This window comes from Hippoglossus stenolepis, chromosome 20 (assembly GCF_022539355.2).
Source record: "Hippoglossus stenolepis isolate QCI-W04-F060 chromosome 20, HSTE1.2, whole genome shotgun sequence".
Lineage (NCBI taxonomy): Eukaryota > Metazoa > Chordata > Actinopteri > Pleuronectiformes > Pleuronectidae > Hippoglossus > Hippoglossus stenolepis.
The window spans coordinates 3,874,657-3,896,634 of NC_061502.1; the positions used below are offsets into that span (position 1 = coordinate 3,874,657).

General features: G+C 40.5%; 4 protein-coding genes across 4 annotated transcripts in view; 1 reads left to right on the plus strand and 3 right to left on the minus strand.

Annotated features, from left to right (window-relative positions):
* Nucleotides 1–1,126, plus strand: part of LOC118099825 (uncharacterized threonine-rich GPI-anchored glycoprotein PJ4664.02-like) — a 49,767-nt gene extending 48,641 nt beyond the window's left edge. Inside the window, 1 exon segment of the mRNA XM_047338182.1 lies at nucleotides 71–1,126. Coding sequence (XP_047194138.1) covers nucleotides 71–141 — 71 coding nt within the window. The 3' untranslated portion in view covers nucleotides 142–1,126.
* A 2,954-nt stretch (nucleotides 1,127–4,080) lies between these two features.
* Nucleotides 4,081–5,088, minus strand: LOC118099826 (trace amine-associated receptor 1-like). Its single transcript, XM_047338183.1, has 2 exons — nucleotides 4,758–5,088; nucleotides 4,081–4,685 (listed from the first exon to the last, which is right to left on the minus strand). Exons 1-2 carry the CDS (start codon nucleotides 5,086–5,088, stop codon nucleotides 4,081–4,083), a joined length of 936 nt encoding a protein of 311 aa, XP_047194139.1.
* A 3,135-nt stretch (nucleotides 5,089–8,223) lies between these two features.
* On the minus strand, nucleotides 8,224–11,602 carry LOC118099532 (trace amine-associated receptor 1-like). The gene is made up of 4 exons (XM_047338184.1): nucleotides 11,589–11,602; nucleotides 11,073–11,168; nucleotides 8,883–9,118; nucleotides 8,224–8,810 (listed from the first exon to the last, which is right to left on the minus strand). Exons 1-4 carry the CDS (start codon nucleotides 11,600–11,602, stop codon nucleotides 8,224–8,226), a joined length of 933 nt encoding a protein of 310 aa, XP_047194140.1.
* A 3,730-nt stretch (nucleotides 11,603–15,332) lies between these two features.
* LOC118099605 (trace amine-associated receptor 1-like) lies at nucleotides 15,333–16,331 on the minus strand. Its single transcript, XM_047338185.1, has 2 exons — nucleotides 16,007–16,331; nucleotides 15,333–15,934 (listed from the first exon to the last, which is right to left on the minus strand). The coding sequence occupies exons 1-2, from the start codon at nucleotides 16,329–16,331 to the stop codon at nucleotides 15,333–15,335; spliced, it is 927 nt and encodes a 308-aa protein (XP_047194141.1).
* Between the last annotated feature and the right edge of the window lie 5,647 nt (nucleotides 16,332–21,978).

Below are 21,978 nucleotides of genomic sequence, written 5' to 3' on the forward strand. Positions count from 1 at the left end.
TTTTTCACATTAAGCAGCTTTCCTGTTTATTTGAATGTGCTGTCTTATCAACAATGTGTTTGTCTTTCAGATGTCTACCATGTTTCACAAGCTTCAAACCCAAACAGCAGTGGTGCAACGGAGTCATTTAGTAATATATGAATCAATGCAACAAGCTGTATAGGTAACATTTGTTTGATGACTCAAAATATCTATAAAATATCAGGAATTTTCTGTAAAGTCAGAAACAGAAGTTATGAAATCAGGAACAAAATAGTGAGGTTTTAAAAGATTAAAAATGTTTGAAGGAATGTTCAGTGTGATGTGTATATATATATATATTGTGAATAAAACTGTGAAATAGTAATTGTTACAACTTACTGTGAGTTGTAGCTGTTGAATTATTCAGACTAGTCTTGCTGTGTTTATTACTTAAAATAAATAAAATACAGAGTTTTTATATATAAATATATACATATTATTAACAATCAAATAGCAACTGAATTAAAGATCCAGTGTGAGATCCATCAAACTGAACCTTAGCTGTCGTGACCAATGTCTACACAGTTCAATTAAAGAATCCCTCTACCTGATGTAAGTAGTTCACCAGTGTTTCACAAAGCATTTGCACCTTATTTTAAAATATAATATATGTTTAAAACTGAAATGTATAACACACTGTAGTGTTTTTAGTGTAGCCAAAAATACATCGAGACAAATCATTAGCGCTAATGCTGGTAATGTTCAAACGGAAGGATCTGGATGTTGTGACAGATGACATCACAAGCACAACTCTGGAGGCTCTGCCGTCTTTGTTGTAGTAAAAACTATTTCAAAGACCTGCCTCTTACACAGAGGGCCCTGATGTACATAAGCAGTGTATAGCTGTGTTTATTTTTGTTGTTAAATGTGTGTTCAATGTTTTTATTGAATTTATAATGTACAGTAGATTGTCACTTTTTTTATACTACTTTTTATACTGTTTACTAAATTATTTGTCTATCACAATTGTAAAACATCCAGGGCTGATCTGGTGTTCCATAGTTAAGATAAGAACATATTTACATCCCAATATATAAATGATAACTCCCCTTCTGCAGGCTGGACAGTTAACACTACACAATAAACAAATACTGTAAATCTCAAATATTTCCTTTTTTTATTTCACAACATGTTAGCACTTGTACTTTAGTATTTCCACTTTATGCTACTTCATACTCTGATACATTTTAGAGATAATTATTGCATTTTATACTGCATTACATTTATTTGACAGCTTTAGCTCCTTTTTAAGATGAAGATGTCAAACGATAGATAATATAACAAGCTGTTAAAAGAAATAGTTAAAGACTAAGCCAGTGGTTTTGAAAGTTTTTTGCTTCTGAAAAATAAATTTAGTTTTTTTAAATGTCAGAGTTGTTAAAGGCTTTTTCCATATGAAGTTCTCAAATACTTTATTGATCCATCTCACCACAAATCAAAGAGAGAAACAAGCTCTCAACATTTACAAAACTGTTTATAATGTATTTTACTTTAGCTTCACTTGTTGCTTCAGTATTACTGATCTAATGGTGTCATAGAACTTAATACAATTATATAATTGGTCAAACGAGTACTTTTACTTTAAAACTTAAACTACAGTTAACTAGCCTGTATCTAACCATGTCAGGTGTAGTTAAATTTAAACATTTCAGCCAAAAGACTGCAGCAAAATGAGACAAAAACTTATAACCCTGAATAATATCAGTTAATAAAATCATCCAGATAAATAGGAACTTTTTATTAAGAAAGTGCTTTAAAACAACATCAAGGTAACATATTATGTCAAGAGGTTGCAGATACAGAGACAATTTGTACATAAATAAAAGTTGAGTGATTATGAGGATACTCTTTTAATCTTTATTGCCAGACCACATTAGTGACCTGTCAGAACTGTGACTGTCAGAGTCAAAAGAGCTTTGAGTCCGAAAAGTCACCTTGAAATATTTTCCCTGTGATGATCATTCTAAAAGCTGTTCGAAAACAGCTGTAGAAGAAAGCATGGACACATGGATTGAGAATCGAAGCCAAGCCACCAAGCCACTTAAATCTTTCAATTAAACGAGATGGTATCATGTAATGGCTCAAAGGGTTAAGGGGGTGCACAGAAAGAAAGGAGTCCAAGACATCAGAAAAACCCCATCACACTGGCAAGAGTTTTGGTCGCCTTTCTCTCCATCTTACTGACAGTCGCCCCAGACTTTGTCATTCTCAGGATGCTGCAAGCCTGTCTGTGCCACCATCAAAATCTCTAGGTAGATTAGATGGTGAACATTATTATGGCTGGAATGTAAAATGTTAAAACGGCTCCGATGACTGTCGAACCCTGTAATCTTGTCCTTGGTTCGGTGCCTGGTACGTGATACCTATTCCAATCAGAGCAAAAACAGTCCAGGGGTCTCATTTTTATCCGTTGCGTTCGCACAAAACGGGGCCTGAAACATGCGTCAACACTTCTCACGCAAGCGTTGGGATTTATAAAGACAAATTTGACGGGAAAATGTGCGCATTTCCACACAAACTCCATGCATACGAATGTTTTGGAGACGGGAAAGTGGCGATGCAGACGTGAAGTGGTGAACTGAAGCTGATTATTGATCCACCTCATCATTAACATTAAAACCAACAGCTTTAGTTGTGCTCGCGTGACAGAGCTGTTCCACACGAACCTGCACTTGCATTTGCAATAATGTTTACAAAGTGCAATGCTGCAAACACATACTGCAAAAATATTCAATAGGTTCACTCCTATGCAGTGTAGGATAGACAAAATGAAAACACACACAAATGGTCTCTTCCCTGGTTAGACTGCAATCCTCATTTTGGAAAAATATGCTTTGGCACATTTGAGGATTTTTGATTTTTGATTTCACGAAACTTTTCAAATGATACAGATCTTTTTTTATTTTTCTGGTGCGACAATCTACAGTACATCTGTAAATTTTCATCGAAATCAAGTATGAGCATTTAATCAAACTACATGAAACCTATTCACACAGTAAGCAGATAAATGAAATTAATCAAATCTAACCTTGTGCAACAGTCCTGTAATAAAACCTAAAACCAGGACTGTGCTAGCGAGGTGTTGATACCTTGTAATTTTGTAGGCCTGAGATATAGTGTTATATTTTGATCAACAAAATTAACATTATTGGCAACTGTAAATATGAAAAAAACAGTTTGGGTTTCATTCAGATCCGACTGTGTATTTTTCTTGGTCTGGTGATGAATTTACCAGAGACCAGTTATTTTACATTGGCCTCCAGTACCTCCCCATGCTCACCATTTTAATTCACCACAAAATGAACTGTGGGTAACTGATGCCATTAGATCCTGACGCTACAGCGGCTCTGAGAGCTCAGCACACTGCAATCTAATCTTGTCTTCCCACACGCCCTGCAAATACTCACAACCTACAGCAACACACTGCAAATAACACAGGTTAAAAAAGGGGGTTACACACATTTTAACACATTTTTTCAGCCATAAACTGAACAATGAGCACGTCTCAGCTCTGCTCGTCTTTCTTGTTTTGTGTCCCATGAAAACACTTTTCAACTGTGCTATCAAGAGCACAGAGAACAAATGCTCACGTTTTTATTTTTGTATCACACAACCTAAATGTGTCCAGGTCAGTTTAATATGCAGTAGAGCTACGGTTGTTTGCGTTGCTTTAATTCTGTATTATCTCTGCCTAATCTGCAAACTTGTATCTTACGTGTCTGTGTTTATTTAGTATCGCAAGCTGTAACATTACCTGTAAACAGACACACATTTCAAAAGTCATGTCTTGCATTAAGATCATTATAATACAGGTTTTTTGTTAAACTTTTTTCACCAAACCCCAAATTCAAAGTCTTTCAAATTATAAAACATTTTGACAAGTACCTACTGTAAAGGTAAAAGACCTTTATAATATTGTGCAACAAATTTGACTGTGTCTTTACCAGTAGCCTAAAAATTGCTCTTATTACACACTGTACTGATTTCCATGAATATGTCGGTGATACCAATTAAATGTAAGACCTTTGTGGAGCACACATTAAAGAGTGAGCCCCTCACTCATAACAATTTTGAGTTTCTAAAATTGCCGCTGAATATTTTTCCAGAAATTATGATTCTGAGAGCTGCTCGGAACCATCTGTAAAAGAAAGCGTAGACAAATGGATTGAGCATGGAATTGGACCATCCAAGCCAGGTAAAAGCTTCAAATACATGTGGAGGGATTGAATAGTCGCTCACAGAATGGAAGCTTAAATAAAGAAAGAAGGGCATCCAGCAGAAAAGAAAAACTCCCATAACCGTGGCCAGGGTTTTAGTGGCCTTCTTCTCCATCTTACTGACGGCTGCTCCAGACTTTGTGCTCCGACACGTAGTGTTGTGGATGCTGCGCGCCTGTCTCTGTGCCACAATGAAAATCTTTAGGTAGATACACAGCATTATGATCACTGGGAGGTAAAACGAGACAACAGAGCCAAATACATTTGAATTTGGAATATGGAATATGAAACAGCGACCTTCACAGACTGTGTTTTTAAGTCCTACAAACATGATTCCAAATCCCGACAGAGCAGAGGCAGTCCAGCTCACCAGGATCATGATCAGAACAACCCTTCCATTCATCTTAGTTCTGTATGACAGAGGCTGACACACTGCGTAGTATCTGTCTATGGAAATACAGCACAAGTTCATTATCGACGTCATTACCAGTGAAATGTCGAAGCTGCGCCGCATTTTACAAACTAAATCCCCAAAATACAAACAGGACTGCACAGACAGAGCCAAGTTGAACTGCAGAACTAAAGCCCCGAGAAGCAGGTCGGCCATGGCCAGAGAGAGGATCAGGTAGTTTGTTGGAGTGTGGAGCTGTTTGAAGTAAACGATGGAGGTGATTACCAGAAGGTTCCCGCTTATTGTGAGAACAGACAATGTACTGCCAATAAACACATATAAAAATGTACGTATTGTCGAAGGGGTAATTTCCATTATGCAAGAGGAAGGTCCTGGTTCATAGCACAGATACACCAACTTGCCATTACCAGTCTTGTTTATGATAAATTCAGGTTCCATGCTTCCTAGATCCTTAAATTGAAGTTTTCAGTAAATTCATTTAAATACAATTCAGGCACATGTTTAAAAGAACAATTTCTGTAATGTTTTCAAGGACAAGAAGTATAGAAATAGTCATTTTCTGCTGTTTCTGTAGCTGCATAATGTTTTATACCAACCTGTTAACCCTGTAGAAATAACAATGGCATGAGCAGCACTGTTTGTGTCATTGTCTTCGACTAAACTGTTTCTCCAAACTCCTCACATACCTAAATATCTGCAGGCTGTCGCAGTAATCGTGTGTTTTCTCAAACCCCTCCCCTGAACAGTGATTATCCATTCACAGCCTAGTAACTATGAGGCAGGGCAGTATGTTGAAGAGTGTGTGTCACACTCATGATCTAAAGAGATTTAAGGGTTGTGTCTTTTTATTTAGCTGTTTGAAATCCAAATACACAAGATCATTAGTGTTTAAGAGAAGCCCCAAACATTAGCATACATGGCAAAATAGTAACAGATTACTCAAATTCTCTCAGATTACTCAGATTAATCAAAGAAGAAAAACTACAATCAGCCCAGATTGCATTTTTAAAAAGCTTAGATCATTGCTACATTCTGAAGGCTACATGATTTAAATTTTTGATTATGTCTTTACAATACAGCAATAATCAAATTATGAACTTTTATGACGAGTAATGCCATTTACCATGGAAGAGTGGTAAATAGCATTTGTTTTAAGATGGTGTTGAATGTTATTGCAGGACCGGGATGGCTTCATACTGTAGAGTCCTGACATTTAGTTGTGCACATAGCTGTACTTTTATCCAAAGAAATATGTGGTCATACCAGAAACCTCAGATTGCATCTCTGCTGCGTGCAGACAGGAACAACAGACAGCTGTCACACGCAGCAGATACAGTACAGTGGATGCATCTTGATTATGTCCTTAAAATAATACAGTAATGCTGCATACTCAGGCTTGAGTCCTCCTGCAGTGGCTGTGCGTTCGGCCCTTTGCTTCGTGTCTTCCCCATTCTCTCTCCCAATTTAACTCTATCTGACCTATCAATAAATTTGAAGTGCCAAAAAAAATTCTTATATAAATAGTATTGAAAAGCTGCACTTCAGACCAGGTTTCTTTTGGTCAGTAGCATAATCAATTGCTGATCGCAAAATGTCTACATTGCGCCTGGCCACAGCTCATTTAAAGAGCCGCACACCCATTGCCTTCAGATGGGCACAAGTGCATTTGCAATTTAAACAATGTGGGCACTTGACAGAAAAATGACAGCTGTAACAGTCTGAAACTGGCAATGACACTGTGCCGTACTTCTGCCTGCGAGTCAGGACGCAATATTTAGTGTGAGGACAATAGTGATAGTGTAACATTGTTGTGATTATCAGTTTCTCACAGTGGCCGAGTCGTCTCACACAAACAGACGGAAAACACGAATGCAAAGCCACAACAAAACGGCAAGTCCCACAGAACTACTGCAAAAGCCACACAACGGAAACACAACCACAAAACAATGGGTTTAGATTATGACAATGAAACCAGCATTTTAAAAGGTGCTACAGTGCAGGTGCTTGGAGCAGCCATTAAAGATTCAAGTAAGTACGTTTGTGCTCGTCCATTTTTGGGTGCTCCAAGCACCTCAAATAGACAAGCATCACATTGTAAACCTGTCAGAGTTGATGAGGCAGTGGGACCCAGACGCAGAGTTTTAAACTAAGGAGTCTTTTAATGAAAGGAACAGGAGATCAGGACGGGAGCTCAGGAGATTAGGACGGGTAGACACGAGAACACAACTACATACGACAAGAGACATACGACGACGATCCGACAAGGACAAAGGGAAGAACCGAGGCTTAAATACAGACACACAGGGAAGGCCGGGGCAATTCGACACAGGTGTAACACATGAGGACTGGTGCAGACAATCACAGACAGGAAGTAAAACTAGATATGAGACACCAGAACCCAGACTACAAAATAAGACAGGAAACAGAACCCGGAGTGTGAAAACATGAAACACAGGGATGTACTAATAAACAGAAAACACTTTGGAAACCTATGAAACTAAACATTGATAAGTTCAAAACCCTGACAAAACCGTGACTTGCAAACGACAGTTAGTAAGTTACTCTGCTGGTTTCAGTGTCACTTCCGTTGCAGTTGTGTGGCTATTGATGTCGTGTTGTGGCTTTTGCATTCGTGTTTGTCGTTAATATGCTTGTGTGAGTCGTCTTGTGTTAGACACCGTATAGTGCCTTACATGTTGCACAACTTGAGGTCAGATAACAAAAGGAATTCTGTGCAACAGGGTCGGTAGTAAGTGCTGTCAGAACACGACATGGCAGAAGAAATAGATAATAAAGTGTGTGTGCTCATATGTCACTGGACACAAAAATGGGTTTGTGAACAAGTACAAAGAGTAAGTGGGGAAGCTAATTTGTCCGAGAAGAGCAGAATAAATTCCTCACCGCCTGCTAATTTGCTCTGCTGTTTGAAACTAATTCAATTCAAATACTTTTTCTGTCTTCCTCCTTCTGTCTTGCTGTGTTCTGCCACTGGATTCCAGTTTATCTAATGGGCAAATATCACAGCAACAGCACTCAGGTCAGACAGATCTGTCAAAACTTATCTAATTGAGTTTTTCGAAATTAATTTTAAAAATCTGACACTGTTTCATTCAGAAATGAAATTGTAAAAAGTATATATTTTATATATATTACTGTCAAGCATCATAAAGTAGCGAGGCTTCACAGTTTGTTTATCGTCTGATGCAATGATATGATGCAACCTGACCCCTCCTCCATTAGAGGTGAGAAGTCTCTGGTCCCTCGGCTGCTCTGATGGTACACATGAGCTCCACTTGTTCCTAAGGCAAACAAACCTTCCCACTTAGCACAAGGCAATTATGTAATGTTTATATCTGAAAAGTTTCCAACAAAGTTACACACTTAAACAATAAGAAAAACACCGCTTAGCTAACAGCAGACAAAAACGATAACTGATTTAATTTAACTGTATTGAACCTTGCTTTAATTTAAAACATGCACTTTACAATAACAGATTTTATCAACAACACATTTTATAATATATTTTAGCATCTGTTTTTCCGACTGTCATTTTCACAGTATCCATAAAACGAATTAAAATAATTTACTGTTGGCAAAGTCACCTCGGAATATTTTTCCAGAAATAATGATTTTGAAAGCCGACCTGAACCAGCTGTAAAAAAAAGCATAAATTAAGGGATTCAGCATTGAATTGGACAGCGTGAGCCAGTTCAGTGTCTCGATCACCGGGACGGGTGGGGGATAATAAGCCAAAGGCTGAAAGACGATGCATAAAAAGAAAGGAGTCAAACACAAAAGAAAAACTCCCATAACAGTAGCCAGAGTTTTGGTGGCCTTCCTCTCCATCTTACTGACGGCTGCTTCAGACTTTGTGCGCTGGATGCTGCTCACCTGTTTCTGTGCAACAAGGAAGATTTTAAAGTAGATACAGAGCATTATTATCGCTGGGAGGTAGAAAGAGAAAACAGGTCCCACAGTATTTGCTATGACAACATTAACAGAGCACAGTTCTTCACATGTCCCCTGGCTGGATCCCGCAAATATTATAATGACCCCGATTAGAACAGAGATACCCCAGCTCACCAGGATCATGATCACAGTGACATGGACATTAATTTTACTTCTGTACGTCAGCGGCTGACAAACTGCATAATATCTGTCTATGGAAATACAACACAAGTTCAGAATAGAGGATGAGCACAATAATACATCAAAGCTGTCTCGGATTTTGCAAAATACATCTTCATGAACCAGACATGAGGTGACAGTGAACGCCATGCTGAAGGGAAAAACTAAAACTCCAACAAGCAGGTCGGCCACAGCCAGAGAGAGGATCAGGTAGTTAGTGGGAGTGTGGAGCTGTTGGAAGTAACCAATAGAGATTATAACAAGGAGGTTTCCACATATTGTGGCAACAGATAATGAGCCAAGGAAAATATACACCGAAACACATATTATTGAAGGGTTGCTTGTAAACAGGTAAGTTGAATTATGTGATTCATAGCATGGATGTATGTCATTAACAACAAAAGTGCTGTTGACAGTCAGCTCTGCTTCCATGCTTCTCGATTTCTGCAATGACAATCTGTAATATTAGGAATATTTAAAATACATTTGGTTCAGCATGTATGTACAACTATAACATCAGCAACCACCTCCTCCACGAAGGTCTTTTCTGGGCCAGGTATTTATAAACCCCCTATTTCATCACATTAACACCGACTTTGCTCATCCAATCAGATGTGGCTACCTACATCCTGTGTGTGTGTGTGTGTGTGTGTGCGATTAAAATCAAAAAGGCCCTAACCAAGAGGTTCATGCATTAAAAAAAGGCATAATGTTTCTAATAGTTATCGTACACTTTTTGATATAAATACGTTGGTACTAATATCTACTTCTCAAAATGATGCAGGGTATTAGCAGAGTTATTGCAGTTGTGTTAAGCTTTCAGAAACATGTATACCAGCATAATAATTTTAGCTTTGCAGTTTCTTAAACTACGAAAAAATGTATAGCACTCAGTAAAATGAAAGCAATATAAAGGCCATCAAAGGCCAGAGGTTGCTCCTCACATGGAAAAATGGGTTTTTCATTCATTTTTCAATCCCACTATAACCCATATGTAACCTCTAAAGTAACATTAAGAGAGTGTCTCTGAATAGACAACATTTCTCATGACTCAGCAAGTTAGCTGCTGGCATTGCACAGCCATCAAGTAGCTAACGTTGGCTACTTCTTTATTCTTTCTTAAATTTCTGTCACAGAACCTTATGATGCGTTAAGACCAAATGTGAAGCAGATTTTTACCTCCACCAAGGAGCTTATGTTTACAGAGCTGCTCTGCCTGTTAGTGGGACTAACAAAAACAACAATGTTAAGGAAATTTGGTGGAAGGGTTGGCTATGGCCCAAGGAAGAAACCTTTCAAATGTGGGTCCCCTCCAGACAAAGACTATCTGTAACATTATGAGATTTGGTTTTCAGTGTGCCTGAGAAGCTTGGCAGTTGACCCCCCTGCTCTTAGGTCTATGGGGGGGCTTTCCCATGTAAATCAGAATCAGAATCAGAATCAGAAGTATTTATTGCCAAGTAGGTTTACACCTACCTGGAATTTGCCTTGGTATATAGGTGCATACAAGGAACATAAAAACATAAAAAACACAATAAGTACTGCACACATGAAAAAAACAAATATAAAATAAAAAGATATAAAAGATATATAATGTGCAATGTAATGTGTGTTAATGTAACACAGACTTGAGGCGTGGGGGCGGGATAAGAGTCTAAGTCAGGTGGGGGTCCCGGGCCTTGTTGATAAGGCCAACTGCAGCCGGGAAGAAGCTGGTCTTGTGGCATGAGGTTTTGGTCCTGATGGACCGCAGCCTCCTGCCGGAGGGAAGTACCTCAAAGTGCTTGTGACCCGGGTGGGAAGGATCGGCCACAATCTTACCTGCACGCCTCAGGGTCCTAGAGGCAAACAGGTCCTGTAGAGATGGCAGATTGCAGCCAATCACCTTCTCAGCAGAACGGATGATACGCTGCAGTCTGCCTTTGTCATTGGCAGTGGCAGCAGCGTACCAGATGGTGATGGAGGAGGTGAGGATGGACTCGATGATGCAGGTGTAGAAGTGCACCATCATTGTCTTTGGCAGGTTGAACTTCTTCAGCTGCCGCAGGAAGTACATCCTCTGTTGAGCTCTTTTGGTGAGGGAGCTGATGTTCAGCTCCCACTTGAGGTCCTGGGAGATGATGGTGCCCAGGAAGCGGAAGGACTCCGCAGTGTCGACTGGGGAGTCTCTCAGGGTGATGGGGGTGGGTGGGGCTGGGTTCCTTCTAAAGTCTACAACCATCTCCACTGTTTTCAGAGCATTGAGCTCCAGGTTGTTCTGACCACACCAGGTCACCAGATGGTCAATCTCCCACCTGTAGGCGGACTCGTCCCCACCAGAGATGAGCCCAATGAGGGTGGGGTCGTCCGCGAACTTAAGGAGTTTGACGGACTGATGACTGGAGGTGCAGCTGTTGGTATACAGGGAGAAGAGTAGAGGGGAAAGAACACAGCCTTGAGGGGAACCGGTGCTTATGGTCCTGGAATCAGAGACATGCTTCCCCAGCCTCACGTGTTGCCTCCTGTCAGACAGGAAGTCTGTGATCCACCTGCAGGTGGAGTCAGGCACACTCAGCTGGGAGAGCTTGTCCTGTAGCCCGTAAATGACAAAACTGTGATCTTTACAAATGCAAATCAGGATAGTTTCACTCAGTGGTGCATAGGTTACACCTTTTTCTAACAGGTACTAACTCCCTTTTAACAAAATCTCTCCTATAAATACATCAGGCTTAGTATGATTATAGAATCATAAATTGTAGCTTGAATAGATTGGCCTTATATAAGAAAGTATGCAATGATGAGTGTAATCAGTGATCCAATTTTCAGGGTACATCTGATCATACATTGTTAACATTGCATGTCTGTCAAGCTCATCCAAGATAATATGTTGTAATGGAGAGAGTGGCACCACTGTTCACTTTTCTGCTGACACCAAAACACTGTGCTTCACATAAAGCATATCAGCTGTGTCATCGCGTGACAAAGTCCCAAACATTTGTCCTCCCAAACTACTGGGAAAAACTCAGCACCATATTCACATGTCCATGGCATACTAAGCTGTTGACTCCGATAATTTGGGCTTCAATTGTCCTATTGTTGTTATTAAACTATTTCAGTATTACATTAAAACACTCAACACTTTTATCCAAAGCGACTTGCAATAAGTGAATTCAACTATGAGGGTACAAACACAGAACAGCAAGAATCATGTAAGTACATAACCTTAATACCAGAAAAATAAACTGGTCCTCAGTCACATACTCATCCTATATAAATGTAAAGTACAATTTAAAAACTGTTATAACCGTTGCTTCAAAAGTGAAAAGGTCATTTGTGAAGTTTTACTCTTGAAACGCCTGTCTCCTGCAGACAGGAAACTACCAGCTCGTGTTTTGCGTGGTTCGATGAGTGACTCTGTTTTCGGTGTAAAAAACTTGCTGAAGTCGACACCACACTGTTTCCCTGGAGGAGAGGATGAGTGCGTTGGAAAGTAAAGCCGCGGGCCCAGTGTGGAGGAGTCGAAGCGGAAAAGACGGGCGCACAATCCCAAAATTACGGTAAGAGCTAAGCTACAGAGAGAAGCCATTGCTAACTGCTAAGTAACTCTTAGATTTGAATGGCGTGTTAACAACTGTGGGATTAGCGAGAAAGTTGCTAAAAGAAGAAGAGAGCGTCGAGTGCTTGAGCAGAACTAGTGCATGTTTAAATATGTATGAACTGCTTAAATTTAAAAGTTTGTTCTCGTTAAGTTTTTTTCATAAACATGACTGTTTGTCCTGTTGTATTTTATAGGAAACTGCCCGTCTCTTCACACCTCTGATGCAAATTGCCGGCGCCACGAACAGGAGCAAGGGTAAGATTAAAGAAGAGACGCGCTGTGCTGTATAAAATACATTGTATAAGTTTACTTTATCTGTAAACCAGGCAGTTTTACAGATAAGTCACTGCCAGGCAGTCAATGCACATTTGGCCGAAGCTCTTGCTGCAAGTCCAGATTTGCAGTGTGGAAAATGACGCCATTGTATGTAAGTAATTGTTTACTAATTGTGTTTTTTACTGTGGATCTTCCAACAGTGATGTAGCGAGGCTATTTCCGTTTATTAATAATATACTCATGTTACTCATGTTGTTTTCCAGCTGCCTGTACTATGACGTACTAAGATGTACGATGTGTCAGTATGAAGGAACTTCCTGTACATCCAATCGGACCTTGCAGCTCTTGCAGCAGCATTGAGAAGTTCAGGAGTCGACAGAGAAGAAAGAGGGTAAGATTAGATTCATTAGATCATTTTTCAGTTACATGTATAGATGTATGTTGTCATTGAACTGTGCTGATTGCACTGATTGTGTTTACAGCTGATTGAAGCGGGACAGATGACATGGAACCATCCTTCCACAGCCAGGAGCTCACCGACCTGTGTGCCACACTTCCAATAAGACTAGAAGCTACACACCACAGACATCGACACACTGGAGCAGATTCGGACAGAGTCCCACAAAGAACTTATGACCCAGAGGCGGCAAAGAGACATTTCAAGCTTCACCCAATTAGTTTTTCACTGGCTAGGCCAGTTGTATTTTTACAATGTTTGTGCTGTATGTACATAAAGCTTTGACTCGACATATACCTTGTTAATGTTTTTTCCCTTCTACAATATGCTCAACATATAACATCAAGCATCACATGAATAAATGTATAGTCTTCAGTAACTGCAGTGCTTTTGGTAAAGGCTTACTAATAATTCATATTAATAAATTAATTATTAGTAATAATAACTATATATTAATTATTATTATTATTAATCTTGTGTGGGAGGGGTTTACCCATATGTGTATTATAATGACCCAGGGTGACCAATAGCAACAGATCTACCAGCCAATCACGAGTGACTTCGTTTCAAATGTCTGTGGTTGTCATGGTTTTGTCTTCTAAGTGTTCATTTTTCCGCCTCTTTTTGAAGAGTGTTTTCAGTTTATTATTACTTCGTTGTGTTTCATGTTTATCCTTGTGTTTATGTTTGTATGTGTTGTTGTTTCTGTGTCTCAGGTTTTCCAACTCCCTGTGTTCTGTTTCCTGTTTTATTTTGTAGGCCCTGCTCCTAGTGTGTTTTCTTTCTTCACTTCCTGTCTTTGTGATTGTCTGCACCAGTCCTCATGTGTTCCACCTGTGTTCAATTACCCCTGCCTTCCCTGTGTGTATATAAGCCTCTGTGCTTCCCTTTGTCCTTGTCGGTTCGTTGTCGTAATCTCCTGTGCTTGTCTTAATGCCTGTCGTCTATGCCTTGTCTCCTGTGCTTTTCGTATGCCTTGTCTCCTGTGCTCGCGTCCTCTGCATCCTCTCGGTTGTAGTAAGTTCCTGGTGTTTTCCCGTGTGCTCTTAGTTGTTCTTTCAGTTTAGACCTTTTGAGATTCCTCTGTTTGTTTGTTTTTTTCTGTTGGACATTTTCCTATTAAAAGGACACTTTTTGTTTAAAACTCTGCATCCTGGGTCCACTTGTTTAACCCAACCCTGACCGTGGTTTTATCCAATGGTGAAGTGAGATAAGTTCTCACCAGCAATTCATATGCTAATTGGATCACACCTTCGCTCCGCGACTCCCCGGTGGCACTCCCCCCTCCCCAGCCCCCCCACTGCGCTACCAGGACTATGTTTCAGTCAATTTGTGTCACGGGCGAACGCACTAACTGCCAGGAATTAGGGGAGTTTGCAGGCGTTTGCAGGGGCGAAAAAACGGCTTTTCGTGCAGTGAGTCCTGTGTGGAGAGAAATTAAACAGCATTGAGAAATAAATATTTAATTGAGGACACTTTTAGGCATCAGATGTACAAACATTTATTTTGTTTAGTTTTTTAAGTGTTAGATATATCAGTATTTCAACACAGCAGTTATAAATTACAGTAATCATCTTGACTTATTTTTCCAGTGATGATAACTCTAAATGCTGCTCGGAACCAGCTATAAAAGAAAGCATGAATAAATGGATTGAGCAGTGAATTTGACAGTGCGAGCCAGTTGAGTAGCTCAAGCAAAGCAAGCAGCGCTGAAACTTTAGTGAAGGGGGGGAACGGTGACGAGGAGAAGAAAAAGGTAACCAGCATATCAAAAACACTCCCATGAGCAAACGTTGGGTTGTGGATTCTGTGCGCCTGTCTCTGTGCAACAGGGAAAAGGTAGATACACAGCATCACAATCACTGGGAGATAAAATTAGAAAGTAAGTCCCATAATATTAGCCAGTATGACATCATTTATACATGTTGAACTACATTTTCACATCTCATGTACATGATGTGTTGTGTGGCCATCTGCATCTGCATCAATTCTCAGAAAAAAAGCGGTGACTGTTTTTTATTCAAGAGAAATTTCCACAACACTAAGCTTTACTGGGCTAAAAAAATCTACATACAGGTACATATAATTTTCAGGGGATTTTAATATGCAGTTTTTCCAATGTGTAGTATTGTATGTGTATGCATCCTTTGCAAACATATTTAGAAACATATATTTTACACATTATTTGTGTGTATAATCATTACAGACTTCTCTCTAGGATGTTTCAGCTCACTGAAAAGAAAATCAGTGCAGTTTTGAGTTTGTAAAATCACCTTGAATCACTTTTCCTGAAATGATCATTCTGAAAGCCGATCGGAACCAGCTGTAGAAGAATGCATAGATAAATGGATTTAACATGGAATTAGACAGAGCCAGCCAGCTAAGTAGTTCAATTAGAGGAAGTGGCACATAAACGTGACTGAAGGAAAGAACAGTTGTACAGAGGAAGAAAGGAAGCCAACACAACAAAAACACTCCCATGACAATAGCCAGAGTTTTAGTGGCCTTCCTCTCCATCTTACTGACAGCTGCTCTGGACTTTGTGCTCTGACACGTTGTGTTGTGGATGCTGCGCGCCTGTCTCTGTGCAACACTGAAAATCTTCATGTAGATGCAGAGCATTACAACCACTGGGAGGTAAAATGAGAAAATAAGTCCCATAATGTTCGCCAACACAACATCAGTTATACACATTTCAGTACATTTTTCATGGTTTATTCCTGCAATGATGAAGCTAAGCCCAATTAGGACGGACAGGCCCCAGCTCACCAGGATCATGGTCACAACAACATGGTCATTTATCTTAGTTTTGTAGCTCAGAGGCTGACACACTGCGTAGTATCTGTCAATAGAAATACAACACAAGTTCAGAATAGAGGATGTGCACAGCGACACATCGAAGGTGCCACGGACTTTGCAAAACAAGTCATCGTAGAAAAGACAAAAGGTTATAGAAAATTCAATGGTGAGAGGAAATACTACAACACCGACAAGCAGGTCGGCCACAGCCAGAGAGAGGATGAGAGAGTTAGTAGGTGTGTGGAGCTGTTTGAAGTAAATGATGGCGATTATGACAAGGAGGTTTCCACAAACAGTAACAACAGATAATGAGCCCAGAAAAACATGAAACAATACACATACTGCAGAGGGATTGCTTCTCAGCACATGAAACAGATCTATCTTATAGCAGGGATGAATCTCAGTAAAAACATTAGACTGGTTAAAGCTGATATCCATTTCCATGCTGGTGCATTCCTTCTATTCAACATGAAATATTATGTTGATCAATTTTCAGTTCCAGGTCTATTATTGACAAAATATTAGTTCAGAATTGATAGAAATGCACAAATCATACATTACTAATGACGGGCATCCCTGCAGTCCTAATATGGCACTCTGCAGCACTGAGAGTTAATATTTATCATTTCGTATCTCATTACTGTGGTTGGTACAGAATTTGTCCAATCAGATTTAAGATAGGCCTACACCTTTTGAAATGACATAACAATAAAGATTAGCAGCAACGATGTGTGTGTGTGTGGAAAGATGAAATTTTGTTCATTTTTGTTCACATGGAAAAAGCATCATGATAACTGGTAGGTAATATGTAAACAGAAATGTTTGTAGGTAGAACATCAATGTAAAATGTTTCAATATTTCATCGTTGTATAGTAGTAGTTATAAAGCTGGTGGCTTGTGTACACGTGTTCTGCACCCCGCTACTGTATGTAGGCATATGGTACTATCTTGGATAAATTGCCTTTAAAGGAGACCTATTATGGTTTTTAAGTCTTTCCCAGTCCTCTAGTGTGTTGTATATGTTTTTTGTGAATGTATACGGTGTGCATGGCTCTTCTCTCCCACAGTAAACACTTTTCTGGAGGCTGATGAAGGGGGGGCCAAGTGTTAGGGCTGTACAGCCCTAGAAACAGAGATTTTTCAGACCCACACTTCAAACCGAGGGCTAAAAAGATTTAAAAATTACGATAATTATTGTAATATCTTAGTTTAATATCATTTTAATGTGTTATGGTAAATTTTTTCACAACAACCTTATTTGCATGATAATCCCGTATTTTCGGATAATTTCATGTCGCATCCCCCCCCTCTACAAAGATACCAATGCACTTGACTCATCACCAGCTGTCCAATTACAGTAGACTGGGCTTTCTAGCAAGGGGGAGCAGGAGCTGAATCCGGCTGTGAGAGTCTCCTGCAGCAATGTATAGAATAAAGAAAATAAAGCAAACGCTAAACTGAACATTGCAGCCTCTAAACCTTTTCAAGTAGAGCCCCAAAATAAAGTTATGAACCCCAAAAACAAGCATAAGAGGTCTCCTTTCAAATAATATAATAGCAGGTTTTTTGTTCGTCACTCACTTTCCACTGACTCAGAATAGAAATGTACCTTTAAACAGGCTGACCACATCTTTTGAGAGCAACATGCCCATGGGCACTCAGAGGGAAAATGCATTTGCAATTATAACAACTTTGGTGCTAATTAGTAAGGATACAGTCTGTCTGAAACTAAGAAAAGCCACTTGTGTCTTGTGTTACACTAGAATGAGTGTTAATGTGGACCAGAATAGGAGATTCTAGGTAAGTAGGAGCCCTGGACTTGAGAAGAAACTTGTATTTGAACACAAACTGCAGTTCAAGTTTGTTTGACAATAGAATACAACATCAATTTCCCCCAAATATAAACAGAAATAAATCAAATAAAAAATGTGTGCACATAAGTCAATTCAAAGTCTGTAAGTCCAGTCTTAAATGTCAAGTTTCTGTATTTTTTGTTGGGGCCCAATCCGTCTTTGTACAGGTTCTGTCCTACCACACCGTTGAGTGAAGAACGTGGAAGTCAAATTTTCTCTGAAAGATCTTTAGGTTGGCTCGCCATCCAGTTAACTGGAATCTTGTTTCTTCGATGTCCTCTCTGGCACCGGAGAATTCTTTTCTTCACCAAAAACCTGACCTATAGACAGGTCACACGTGTATATGGAATGTCATCCACACACAGTAATATCTTGACCATATCTGCTAACATGAACAATTGCTCACATATCAATACAGCCTCCACTTCAAGTTATGGCCTATAATTGGCTCTGTTGTACAACAAAATATAATTATTTTAGATCAAACTCAATGCTAAATTAAATTAGAATACTATAAAGTTCAAGTGTTAATATCAAAACAGAATCACATTGACTTAAGGCATACATTCATACACATATTATCAGTCCTTTTGTTTTTTTATGTAAGGCACATAATGGCTACATGCTAATACTGAAGTTCAATGAGTAGAACTCCACAGCTATTGGGCAAAAAGTAAATGAACATGGAGCAGTGCTTTAAATCTGCCCTAATAACCTCTATAAAGAACATAGCTAGCAAGGTAGCTTTTGATATTCACATTTAACAATAGACAATTAACATACAAAGATCCGAGGCGACAGAACTATTTCCCCATATCTCACATGCTAACACTGTTCGCGATTGACGATGGCATTTTACATTGTAACTGTTAACCTAGCGGCTAGCGGACTTTTTTCACTCCTTGTTCTACTGTAGAGCTCCTCTTAATCAGCAACTACGGATGTCTTACTACTCACCGTTGAATCATGAGAATCCCTGCACCTTTTAACAGGTCAGCAGGGTTACCTCACACATCGACACGAAATATCAGATAACGATCTGAGCAAAGCAGGGAGTATGCTTCTAGCTTGAGCGGCAAAATGGCAGACAGGATGCAGACAGGTAAAAAATAAAACTCGACACAGAGTAGATTAGGAGGATGGCTGGTACCTCCCCCTACTGGCTAGAAAATGTAACAGCATGTCACCAAATGAGCCACTACAGTGTCATATAAAGTGTACATTCTCTCTTTCTCTCAATGTATTTTCACTGCTTTTCCCATGTTGGCTACATCTCCCCCCCTAAACTCATGCACGTCCCGTTGCATGGCAGTGGTTGGGCAGTTACTGCTTGGTGGGACTGCACAGAGTGGAACGGAAGGTGCTCAGTCTCACTTAAAACATCAGTAAATGCTGTGGTTAGACCCTGGAACAGAGACTGCACAATGAGAAGAGCCGGTCTCGGTTTGGTTCAACAAGTATTTATTTAGAAGCAATGAAAAGCTACAACATAGCTATGGGCACTTAACACACAGCCCCGGCCGTCTAATAGCACGGGGTAGTCAAGAGTCGCGCCGAACGGACGGCGGGTGCAATATTTATAATAGTAGGTAGAACTTCATTGGTCAATAACGAGGGGGAGTCACCGTGGCTTAGCCCTGGCTCTCTCTTGCTAGTGCATAGGCATGGTCCCAGCCTCTTGGCACTGGAATCCGCCAATGATGAGGAGCCGCTCCCAGTTTTGCCCCTCCTCTGACCGTTGCTGGGCAAATCTTCACATTTCTGACAGTTTGGTTTGGTGTTTTAAAACAAGCCTTGAATCGGCTGACGGCTTGTGGGTCTTCAGTATGGCATGCGCATTTTCTAGACAAAACAACGCCTTTCCTATCTGTCCTTCAGAACCTAGTGGCAGCTGCTTGAATTCTTTCTAAGGGTAGGTCACAGTTTCTTATGAAAACAGTGCATTCATGTATGTGTGATGTTTGAATAAAGCTAATGGAGTTTAGGCTGTAATATAGTAAGTTAGGTATGAGAACAAGTTAAAGTACAGTGTATTGTATGCCACAGATGTACAGTCTCCACAACAGGCATTATCAGACAGGTGCGAGACTGAACTGCGATGTGACGCACACACACACACACACTAACCAACTTCAAGATTAAAACCAGCCAGCAACGGCTACTAAAAGTCACTATGTGAAGGCCACACATTCTCCCACATATTCAGCCCAAACTGCCCCTGCCCCCACCCCTGTCTAACATACTGCATTTGTTTAGAGTTCAGTTTCATTGCCATCTTCAGACACACACACAAGGAAAACATAGCTTTTTGTCTTAACAGAGCCTGCTAGGCTGCTGCCTACTCCTAACTGAACGCCGGGCAGAATAGGCTGATTGTGACTGCAAGGCTGCGACTGGTTTTCTGACTCTTGATCACAAGGCTCAAGTATGCAGGGCTCATCTACTAAGTCAGTCTCAGCCTGGCCCTTCCCCCCAATAGTGTCAGACAAGTTAGTAATAACTGGAGGACTCTCAGTACTTAAGTCATGGCAGTCACTCAGAGACACCACCCTTTCAGTCAATAGTTCTAACGGTGGGGTTCCGTCAAGAAGTAAGTGTTCATTGTCAGGGAAATGATCGTTAGACGATGCAAGGGTCTCTGGGCTTGGAGCAACACCCGGTAAGTCATTCAAATGGTCAGTCTCTGAAATGGGCTCAGTATCTTGGGCAGTCACAGGAGTCTCAACAGGAAGACAGTACTCTAGAGCAGGGGTTCCCAAACTTTTCAGCCCGCGACCCCCAAAATAACGGTGCCAGAGACTGGCGACCCCCACCGACCCTGGATGTGGTATATAATGTTGCGCACAGCCACGCACATGCACTATTAGGCCTATGCAAACACGGGCATTAATACAACACAGAAGAACAACAGCCTTACAGCTATGATATTATTTTATAGCAATTTAAGAAATAGAATATAACCAGAATACAGGGTGTCGTGTTCTTTTGTCCCGAGGTATGAGAAGAGCCGGTCTCGGTTTGGTTCATCAAGTATTTATTTAGAAGCAATGAAAAGGTACAGCATAGCTATGGGCACTCAATGCACAGCCTCGGCTATCTAGTAGCACGGGGTAGTCAAGAGTCGCGCCGAACGGACAGCGGGTGCAGTACTTATAATAGTAGGTAGAATTTCATTGGTCAATAACGAGGGGGAGTCGCCGTGGTTTAGACTTGGCTCTCCCTAGATGGTGTGCAGGCGTGGTCCCAGCCTCTTGGCACTGGAATCCGCGAATGATGAGGTGCCGCTCCCAGTTTTGCCCCTCCTTTGACAGTTGCTGGGCAAATCTTCACATTCTGACAGTGTTTGGTTTGTGTTTTACAAATAAACCTTGACTCGGCTTACGTCCTTGTGAGTCTTCAGTAGTTTTGCAGATACACATGTGCTTATATGGTGTTGTTGTTCATTGGAGTGAGGAACATTGTGTTCCTGCTTTAATGGCTGTATGTTCTGTGTGCGTAAGCATGCGCATTTTCCAGACAAGACAACGCCTTTCCTATCTGCCCTTCAGAACCTGGGGCAGCTGCTTGAATTCTTTCTAAGGCGTAGGTCAGTTTTTTATGAGCACAGTGCATTCATGTATGTGTGATGTTGAATAAGCTAAGGGAGTTAGGCTGTAATATATAAAAGGTTAGGTATGAGAACAAGTTTAAGTACAGTGTATTGTATGCCACGGATTACAGTCTCCACAAGGGAAACTCCCTGTATAAACAGCAGGGCTGAGTGAGCATATGCTGTAAGTATAAAAAAGTGCGCAGGTGATGTCTGTGCGCGTCTGTATGCATAACGAGCAGCAGACACCTTATTGCTGCCATGTGCAAAAACTTTAGGGTTATTTCGTTCAGCCTAAACATTACTTTCATTTCTTAAACTCACTATAGGTGGGCAATATGCATGGAGCAGAGCAAGTCCATTCTCTGCTTTATTTTGGAGACGGCGACTCGGAGATCATTCTCCACGTTCAGCTGCGTTCTGTATTTATTCTTTATGTATGTTAGGGCTGAGAAAGTCTTGCACAAGTACGCCAGCCTTGTTAACCAGTCAGGGTCAGTGAGGTGGTCAGCGAGCTGGGATCCATGCTCGATCAGAAATATGCGCACCTCGTCCCGCAGTTCATACAGGCGGCTCAGCACATCTCCCCGCAAGAGCAAGTCTGATATTGAGTGGACGTGTTTTTATGTAGTTGACCATTTTTATCGCA

Excerpts from the sequence above, each read along its gene's own strand:
- LOC118099826 (XM_047338183.1), bottom strand. The coding sequence starts at position 5,088 with ATGGAACCTGAATTTATCATAAACAAGACTGGTAATGGCAAGTTGGTG. Across the intron at positions 4,686-4,757 it reads GTATTTTGGGGATTTAGTTT|ACAGATACTACGCAGTGTGT; the intron begins GTAAAATGCGGC and ends GTATTTCCATAG.
- LOC118099532 (XM_047338184.1), bottom strand. Across the intron at positions 9,119-11,072 it reads GGGGACGAGTCCGCCTACAG|CAACCCTTCAATAATATGTG; the intron begins GTGGGAGATTGA and ends CCTGTTTACAAG. Across the intron at positions 8,811-8,882 it reads GGTTCATGAAGATGTATTTT|ACAGATATTATGCAGTTTGT; the intron begins GCAAAATCCGAG and ends GTATTTCCATAG.
- LOC118099605 (XM_047338185.1), bottom strand. The coding sequence starts at position 16,331 with ATGGAAATGGATATCAGCTTTAACCAGTCTAATGTTTTTACTGAGATT. Across the intron at positions 15,935-16,006 it reads TTTCTACGATGACTTGTTTT|ACAGATACTACGCAGTGTGT; the intron begins GCAAAGTCCGTG and ends GTATTTCTATTG.